This window comes from Oncorhynchus gorbuscha, linkage group LG10, assembly GCF_021184085.1.
Source record: "Oncorhynchus gorbuscha isolate QuinsamMale2020 ecotype Even-year linkage group LG10, OgorEven_v1.0, whole genome shotgun sequence".
NCBI lineage: Eukaryota > Metazoa > Chordata > Actinopteri > Salmoniformes > Salmonidae > Oncorhynchus > Oncorhynchus gorbuscha.
The window spans coordinates 17,986,612-17,996,883 of NC_060182.1; the positions used below are offsets into that span (position 1 = coordinate 17,986,612).

The 10,272-nt window shown below is 47.5% G+C and overlaps 1 protein-coding gene across 1 annotated transcript in view; it reads right to left on the reverse strand.

Annotated features, from left to right (window-relative positions):
• The window catches only part of LOC124045610, a 131,771-nt gene that overhangs the window by 24,718 nt on the left and 96,781 nt on the right, over positions 1-10,272 (reverse strand). Inside the window, exons 2-7 of the mRNA XM_046365022.1 lie at positions 8,084-8,265; positions 7,039-7,096; positions 5,967-6,054; positions 5,456-5,845; positions 5,111-5,299; positions 4,842-5,009 (exon numbers count right to left, since the gene is read on the reverse strand). Coding sequence (XP_046220978.1) covers positions 4,842-5,009; positions 5,111-5,299; positions 5,456-5,845; positions 5,967-5,999 — 780 coding nt within the window. The 5' untranslated portion in view covers positions 6,000-6,054; positions 7,039-7,096; positions 8,084-8,265. The remainder of the gene's footprint in view (positions 1-4,841; positions 5,010-5,110; positions 5,300-5,455; positions 5,846-5,966; positions 6,055-7,038; positions 7,097-8,083; positions 8,266-10,272) is intronic.

Genomic DNA, 10,272 nt, shown 5'->3' on the forward strand with positions numbered 1-10,272 from the left:
CTCTGGTAGGTAACCTCAGCTTTAGGTCCGGCCTGCAGATACATGGACAGTCGACACAGGATGCCCATGAAAAACAAACACTGAGTGTGTGTGTTCTCTTGTAAATGTTTATTCAGAATCTTGTGGGAGTAGGAAGTGGCACGCTTGTCGGACAGGTAAACACAGTCCACACTGAACAGCAGAGAGTGGGAGGAGTGTGTGTGTGTGTGTCAGTCCACACTGAACAGCAGAGAGCGGGAGGAGTGTGTGTGTGTGTATCAGTCCACACTGAACAGCAGAGAGTGGGAGGAGTGTTTGTGTTTGTGTGTATCAGTCCACAAACAGGTGGCTCTCATGTGACTATCTACACACATCCGTTCCACCACTGGTCTTGTAGGACAACGGTGAGGGACTGTGTTTGTAAAGAGGAATGACATGGTTGTCTAAATGGTTTGGGTTGTGCATATGGATCAAATTATGTTCTGGCATCAAATCATCTCTGTTCACACATTTGTAAGTGGACATTTAGAGTACTAGCAAATGTCTCCCCATTTTACAGCAGACAATCTATATGCAACTGGTTTAGTCTCCCCTCCACCATATTACTGTGCCTCTTGTCTTTCTAGTTGGTATTTTTCATATAAATATAACTGATCACAACAAAAGACTACTGGCGATATAGAGACAGCTAAATGTTTTGTAGGGAATTGAGATGGTTAATGAATCATTTGTGTTTCATATACACATGGCCCCCAGATCAAAGATCCTGCCCACCTGTATGTGTGTGTGTCTGTGTGTGTATGTGTCTCTGTGTGTGTGTGTCTGTGTGTGCATCTCAGAAGACAGCCCACACAGCACACAGCTGTCCAGAAATCAGACAGAAATCAGACAGAAATCATAACCACAATCAGATGCTGCCATCAAATGACATTTTCTTCTTCATCTGTGGATATTTGTAACTCTTGGTCGATTAGTCAGATGTTTCTCAGCCTCAAGTGATAAAAAACGTCAATCTTTATTTAGCTGAAAGAACTGTGACTTATATTATTTAAAATATTACTTAAAATATTACTTAAAAACTTAAAATATCCACCATTTATGGTTTCAGTGATTTATGAATGTTTTTATGAGCAACATTAGTAAACGCAATTTAAGTTCATTAAAGTTCCTGAGAAGTTTGTTAATTGTGCTTGTTAATACCATCTCATAGTTACAGGTTTAATTTATATTCTAAAAAACGATTGCACACACAAGAATACACACGACTTGGCAGCCAGCCAGGCTCTTGCTTAATCGGCCCCTCAGTTTCACTAGCCACTCACACAACCTCCACAGAGCAGGAGAAGGGCGGGGACGCAGGCTCACACACACACACGCACATGCACGCGTGCACACACACACACACGCGCTATGGAGCACGTCCACACAGAGTACATAGGCATCAACATGACTACAAACAAGAGAACACGCTCACTGGCTTTCTCCAAAACACACACACACTAAATAGACAAAAACAAGCTCTCTCTCAAGGACACACTAGAGAGTGTGAGACGACACACAATAATGCACACACATTTCTATTTATATATATATATAAATATACAGTACTGTCAAATGTTTTGACACAGCTACTCATTCAAGGGTTTTTCTTTATTTTTACTATTTTCTACAATGTAGAATAATAGTGAAGACATCAAAACTATGAAATAACACATATGGAATCACGTATTAACCAGAAAAGTGCTAAACAAATCCAAATATATTTTAGATTCTTCAAATGCCGGCTCTCTGTGGCAAGAAGCATCATTCACCCAAGGTTTGTCAAAATTCGTCCAGTGCTGTCTGAGATATCGTGTGTGACTAACGTACGAACTAACGGATGGATGGACACAGATCCACAGTCCTCTCCCCTGATTTCATCATGTGGGACAATAAGTAGATCATATACAAAATCACAGACCCACCGCTAAAATAACATCAATCTATCCAAATGTGTGACGGAGCTAATTACATTCACTCACACACACACACACACACACACACACACACACACACACACACACACACACACACACACACACACACACACACACACACACACACACACACACACACACACACACACACACACACACACACACACACACACACACACACACACACACACACACACACACACACACACACACACACACACACACACACACACACACACACACACACACACACACTCACTCACTCACTCACTCACTCACTCACTCACTCACTCACTCACTCACTCACTCACTCACTCACTCACTCCACCACACACACGCGCGCACACGCACGCACGCACACGCACGCAGGCACACACACACGCACGCGCACGCAGGCACACACATAGACAGTGAGTAAAAACAGGTAGGACTGCCAAAAAAGTTTGATCTTTATCCAATCATTGTCCCTCCATTTCCCTCCTTCATTGCAGCCCCCAAATTGGCCTTGACTGTTTATAAACACTATTTCCAACAGGCTTATCTGATTAGAAAGTGATATCAAGCCCGGGGCACACTTAACAATGAGATTGAATCATGTCTGTGGGACATAGCCTAACAAAGAATAGGCTAAAGAATGAAAGATGGATAGTTTGTCATCCCTTTAGACATAATCTGTGAGGACCTGACTTTTAGTAATGTTGACAGATACTGTAAGGCCATTCGAGGCTGTGCTCATGTGGCTGGAAATAGTGATTAAGATCAGGCCCGGAACTGCTCCTTACACACTGATCTAAGGCCAGTTTCACATGTTTCCTCCCAATGGTTAAGATTAGGATTGGGATTAGGGTGATCTGATGCTAGAGTTGTGGTTTGGGAAACTTCAACCTGGATGGAGCGTATCTACTCAATTCAACTCAATTCAAAGGTCTTTATTGGCATGGAAAACATACTGTATGTTTACATTGCCAAAGCAAGTGAAATAAATCATGAACTCAAGTGAAATAAACAATCAAAAATGAACAGTAAACATTATACTCTTCCTCTGAGCTCAAACACTGGATAATGAGTAGAAAGAAGAACAATCTGTAGGACATAGTTCCCCCTGGTGGATAAATGGTAGAACTGACAGGTTAATATTGCTGCCATTCAGCATTTTTTAAACCTTTATTTAACTAGGCAAGTCAGTAAAGAACAAATTCTTATTTTCAATGATGGCCTAGGAACAGTGGGTTAACTGCCTTGTTCAGGGGCAGATTGACAGATTTTCACCTTGTCAGTTCAGGGATTTGCTCTTGCAACCTTTTGGTTACTAGACCAACACTCTAACCACTAGGCTACCTGCTGCCCCTACACTCTAACCACTAGGCTACCTGCTGCCCCTACACTCTAACCACTAGGGTACCTGCTGCCCCTACACTCTAACCACTAGGATACCTGCCGACCCTACACTCTAACCACTAGGCCACCTGCCGCCCCTACACTCTAACCACTAGGCCGCCTGCCGCCCCTACACTCTAACCACTAGGCCGCCTGCCGCCCCTACGCTCTAACCACTAGGCCGCCTGCTGCCCCTACACTCTAACCACTAGGCCGCCTGCCGCCCCTACGCTCTAACCACTAGGCTACCTGCCGCCCCTACACTCTAACCACTAGGCTACCTGCCGTCCCTACACTCTAACCACTAGGCTACCTGCCGGCCCTACACTCTAACCACTAGGCCACCTGCCGGCCCTACACTCTAACCACTAGGATACCTGCCGACCCTACACTTTAACCACTAGGCTACCTGCCGCCCCTACGCTCTAACCACTAGGCTACCTGCCGCCCCTACGCTCTAACCACTAGGCTACCTGCCGCCCCTACGCTCTAACCACTAGGCTACCTGCCGCCCCTACGCTCTAACCACTAGGCTACCTGCCGCCCTTACGCTCTAACCACTAGGCTACCTGCCGCCCCTACGCTCTAACCACTAGGCTACCTGCCGTCTCTACGCTCTAACCACTAGGCTACCTGCCGCCCCTACGCTCTAACCACTAGGCTACCTGCCGCCCCTACGCTCTAACCACTAGGCTACCTGCCGCCCCTACACTCTAACCACTAGGCTACCTGCCGTCCCTACACTCTAACCACTAGGCTACCTGCCGGCCCTACACTCTAACCACTAGGCCACCTGCCGGCCCTACACTCTAACCACTAGGATACCTGCCGACCCTACACTTTAACCACTAGGCTACCTGCCGCCCCTACACTCTAACCACTAGGCTACCTGCCGCCCCTACGCTCTAACCACTAGGCTACCTGCCGCCCCTACGCTCTAACCACTAGGCTACCTGCCGCCCCTACGCTCTAACCACTAGGCTACCTGCCGCCTTTACGCTCTAACCACTAGGCTACCTGCCGACCCTACGCTCTAACCACTAGGCTACCTGCCGTCTCTACGCTCTAACCACTAGGCTACCTGCCGCCGCTCTAACCACTAGGCTACGCTCTAACCACAGGCTAGGCTAACCACTAGGCTACCTGCTGCCACTACGCCTAACCACTAGGCTACCTGCCGCCTTTACGCTCTAACCACTAGGCTACCTGCCGACCCTACGCTCTAACCCACTACCTGCCGTCTCTACGCTAACCACTAGGCTACCTGCCGCCCCTACGCTCTAACCACTAGGCTACCTGCCGCCCCTACGCTCTAACCACTAGGCTACCTGCCGCCCCAAAGCTCTAACCACTAGGCTACCTGCTGCCACTACGCTCTAACCACTAGGCTACCTGCCGCCCCAAAGCTCTAACCACTAGGCTACCTGCTGCCCCTATCAGCACAAGCTGGTGAAGAATTACACCATATATACAGAATCTCTGTCCATAAGTGCCCTACTGGGGAAGTACCTTCGGGAAGACGTGCAGGTGGAATGGCTCCAGCTGTTTCCGTGGAACCTCCTGGCTGCGGGGCAGCAGAGGGGGCGGGGCAGAGGGTGACTCTCCCACACTTGATTGGACACTTGATTGGTCATCTGACTCTGTGTTCCCTATCTCGTTCTTCGATGCCTTGTTCACCTTAATACATTTAATTTAATTAGAAACGAGTACAAATTCATATAAAATTCATATAATGTTCCAGAGCACCATTGGAAAGCAGTTGTAAAAACACTGTTTACCTTCTTGACCTTCCGGATGGAGGCGTACTCTGCCGTTACTGGGTCCTGAATGGCCAGGGAGGGAAGGGAGGACAAGAGCGAGCCGCTAGATCCGTTAACACCGTTAGCACCATTGGGCCCCTTCCCTCCTCCTCTACCAAGAGTGCTACAGCCATTAACAGCCCCTCTGCCGTTCCCTCTGCCCTTCCCCTGTCAGATACACATAGATACACACACAAACACACAGAAGTGAAAGGTCCTTGTTATTCCGTTGGACCAACCAAAAAAAGCTAAATAACAAAAATAACAGTCATTTTTACAGGCAGGCGTTCACTATTGGGTAGCTTTCATAGCATAAATACGCACATTCCCATTTCCATTCCCATTCCCGTTTCGGACCACGTTGGTTCGGGTCCCATTGGGGCTCTGTGAAGCCCTTAGTGTTGCCGGGGTGTTGGCCGACGTGGGAGGGGGAGCGGGGGGCACCGTGTCTGCCTCTCGAACCCCTACAACCTCATACAGCCCATCATCAAGGCAACGGACGGGTGAATTCCGGATTCCCACCTCAGTGTAGGTGTGGTCTCTGACCCCGTCTCCTCCTCCCCCGAATGTCTCCCCCCTCGGGGTCTCCATTCCCCACTGGTCTGTTGGGGATCTGGGGAAGCTGGCGGACCAGGGGTGGGCGGAGGTCAGACGTGGAGCGACGGCTGTGGAGGAGGAGCAGGTCCATACTGGCTGGACGATTCTTACCCCCACCTAGAGCGAGTGAGAAGGAGGGGGACCTTTATTATCCCGTCATTGTTACATAGTTTCCATCTCTGCTACGTACCGCCAGTTTTCAAATTATTGGCAGTTGATTGTTAGTATTGTTACTTACTGTTGCCGTTGCAAGGCAGGCGGTTGATCTCATGCAGCCTGGTGTCAGATTTACTCATGGAACTGTTCTTGGGCTGACGGAGAGCACCCTGCAGAGAGTGAGGGGGGGGACAGAGAGAGAGAGAGAGAGAGAGGGAGAGAGAGACAGCGAGAGAGAGCGAGAGAGAGCGAGAGAGAGAGCGAGAGAGAGAGACAGCGAGAGAGAGAGAGAGAGAGAGAGAGAGAGAGAGAGAGAGAGAGAGAGAGAGAGCGAGAGAGAGAGAGAGAGAGAGCGAGAGAGAGAGAGAGAGAGCGAGAGAGAGAGAGAGAGAGAGAGAGAGAGAGAGAGAGAGAGAGAGAGAGAGAGAGAGAGAGAGAGAGAGAGAGAGAGAGAGAGAGAGAGAGAGAGAGAGAGAGAGAGAGAGAGAGAGAGAGAGAGAGAGAGAGAGAGAGAGAGAGAGAGAGAGAGAGAGAGAGAGAGAGAGAGAGAGAGAGAGAGAGAGAGAGAGAGAGAGAGACAGCGAGAGACAGCGAGAGAGAGGAGAGAGAGAGTGAGAGAGAGACAGCGAGAGAGCGAGAGGGAGAGAGAGAGAGGAGAGAGAGAGAGAGAGACAGCGAGAGAGCGAGAGGGAGAGAGAGAGACAGCGAGAGAGAGAGAGGAAGAGAGAGAGACAGCGAGAGAGGGAGAGAGAGAGAGGTAGAGAGAGAGAGAGGGAGACAGCGAGAGAGCGAGAGGGAGAGAGAGAGGGGGAAGTTAGAAACAGACATAGGTACATAGAGACTGGTCAGTTGGATGTACTGGTCATCTACAGGGTGGTTCTAGATGTATTTGAAATAACTGTTGTTTGGTTCCCACCTTCTGCTAAAAATAAGGGTGAAAAGTATTTTAACTTTTATGCTGGGTGGTGGAGTGAGCACTCAAAGTCATGTGACAGGAAATAGGAATGCAATTTATTGAGAGGGTCGATAACAAATAACGGTGAAGGGATTGTGGTAGGTCTGAAACACACAACAGAAAACATACACATGAAATGAGGACTTAGAAGGGGTGAGGAAAAGAGAAGGGGGCTGCGTGGGAAGTGAAGATAACTCACCATTTCTACTGAGGTACCCTTCTCTCCATTGGACACAGGATGTTTGGTCTTGTTTTTCCTTGGGACACAAAGTAACAGTGATTACTACTATGTCATTATTAACCCTGTCTCTGCTGAGTTTCACTCAGAGCTGAGAAGTAAACATTCCTTCATGGTTGAACACATTTCCACACGTTACTATTGGTGCTCTGGGAACGTTCTGTAACCATGGGGGACTGTTGATTTCAGTTCAGCGAAGATGATGGAGAGGAGATGCACATGTGCACCTACAGTACACACTTGCAGAGTTCACTTAATACCATTGAGATGCCCCGGGGACTCAGGGGTCTCTCTCTTCAGCCCACGACACATCACCCCTCTCTAGACACCTCTCAGCTCTGTCTACCCTTGGGGAACAGTGGGCAGGTGTCTACACCTCCACATCCCACAGGACTGTCACACTATAACAACACATTGGAGGCAGGAGTTCGGCACAAGAAAAATAAATTGTTTACCAAACTAAAAAGAGTAAAGAAGAGACTTTTATCCAAACAGTTTGTGGCAACATCAACATATTTATTTTATTGGTTACATTTACAGATTCCTTAACATTAATCTTAACATTGAGCTACTGTACATCTCTATGTCTGGTCACAGTGCATATCCCCTGGCAACAAAGCCACTGAGGGTTGAGTCTCATTAGTCCCTGAAGGTTCTGTAAGAACCACACCGTACTGTGTTCCATTGCTTTTGTCTAGCGAGAGGGAGCCCTGTTCCCTAGACTGTGGATGTGCCCTGCCCTCTCCACTGTCCTAGGAAGAGCATTTAATCTGATCTGACAATACAAACCATTAACATTCATCACACATTCTCTTCTCAGAACGCACGAAGGGTGGGATGGGGGGGGAGGGAGGGAGGAGGGACAGACATTGTGAGATGGGAGAGATAAATAAAAGAGGAGATTAGGAAGAGGTAGAGAGAGGGATAAGAGAAAGAGAAAAAGCGATTGGGAGAGAGAGAGAGAAATCTGTGAGATGTGTCAAATGTGTTGGCAGTGACCTCTCACCTCTGGCAGCCCACACAGACCACCACGATGAAGATTGTGACCACGAAGGCTGACGCCGCAGCGATGGCCCCTAGCATTAGCATCTTACGGTATGGGTCGTCCGTCCCAGAGGCCATAACACACACACCAAGACACACACACACTCAGACACACACTCACAGACAGAGGGTGCTCAGGAAAACCTGCAGAGGAGGGGTTGAGAAAAGAAAGAAAAACTATGTTTAGGATCCACTTTGTTTTCGCTATTTTTACTTTTGACAGGCCTCATGTATTACTGGTTAAATAAAGGATGTGTTTTTGATATGAGGAGGTTTTTGATATCAGGAGGTTTTTGATATGAGGAGGTTTTTGAAAGTGTGATACGATTACAACCCCGGAAATCTGTGAGAAAGTAAGAGAGTTTGAGAGGGTGAGACAGATACTGTATCAACAGTGGTGAACAGAACCAGTGTCGCAGAGAGCTAGGTGAGCGGAGGGGTATGTGTGCTTGAGCGTCTGTCTGTGATTCCGGTTTCTATTTCGGGCTCACTACCACAAGTGCATGTTCACAAATAGAAAACGGAGAAACATGCTGCAATGTGCTCCACATAGAGCATCATTTTTGGACAGGAAATGACATATTTTCACCTACACTACACTCCCTCTCTCCATAATCCAAAGCATATACATTAAGCCAGCTACCATCCCACAGAAACGTGTAGGATTTCATCCAAGTTACTACCTGTTTTCTCAAACTAGTCATTGTATTCTCGTGTAGTGAGTGATATTCTCATATAGGTTGAACAAAAATACACATGATGAATCCCCAAATAGTATGTCCAGTTGATACCATGAGACAAATCTTTCTGGCCATCAGAGTGCTTCATTTCATTTGCTGGCACAATATCTTTGTTTTCTGTCTCAATAAGAAGTAGAGTGATTCCTTTGATGTAGTGGCCTACATCCTGACAAGTCTAACACACTTCATCAGACACTTATTTATGACACACACACACACACACACACACACACACACACACACACACACACACACACACACACACACACACACACACACACACACACACACACACACACACACACACACACACACACACACACACACACACACACACACACACACACACATTCTGTAAACAGTAAAGCTCTGTTCCCCGGGTGCCGAAAACGTGGATGTCGGTTAAGGCAGCCCCCTGCACCTCTCTGATTCAGTGGCTTTGGGTTAAATGTGGAAGACACATTTCAGTTGAAGGCGTTCAGTTGTATAACTGTCTAGGTATCCTCTTTCCCTTTCTATTTCTGGTGAAAAAGCCAACCCTCATATGTATGGTGATCAGTACTGTATGCTGATCCTGATACTCCTTGGCCAGGGTGTTGTAGAGGTAATCAGTACTGTATGGTGATCCTGATACTCCTTGGCCAGGGTGTTGTAGAGGTAATCAGTACTGTATGGTGATCCTGATACTCCTTGGCCAGGGTGTTGTAGCAGTAATCAGTACTGTATGGTGATCCTGATACTCCTTGGCCAGGGTGTTGTAGAGGTAATCAGTACTGTATGGTGATCCTGATACTCCTTGGCCATGGTGTTGTAGAGGTAATCAGTACTGTATGGTGATCCTGATACTCCTTGGCCAGGGTGTTGTAGAGGTAATCAGTACTGTATGGTGATCCTGATACTCCTTGGCCAGGGTGTTGTAGAGGTAATCAGTACTGTATGGTGATCCTGATACTCCTTGGCCAGGGTGTTGTAGAGGTAATCAGTACTGTATGGTGATCCAGATACTCCTTGGCCAGGGTGTTGTAGAGGTAATCAGTACTGTATGCTGATCCTGATACTCCTTGGCCAGGGTGTTGTAGCAGTAATCAGTACTGTATGGTGATCCTGATACTCCTTGGCCAGGGTGTTGTAGCAGTAATCAGTACTGTATGGTGATCCTGATACTCCTTGGCCAGGGTGTTGTAGAGGTAATCAGTACTGTATGGTGATCCTGATACTCCTTGGCCAGGGTGTTGTAGAGGTAATCAGTACTGTATGCTGATCCTGATACTCCTTGGCCAGGGTGTTGTAGAGGTAATCAGTACTGTATGGTGATCCTGATACTCCTTGGCCAGGGTGTTGTAGAGGTAATCAGTACTGTATGGTGATCCTGATACTCCTTGGCCAGGGTGTTGTAGAGGTAATCAGTACT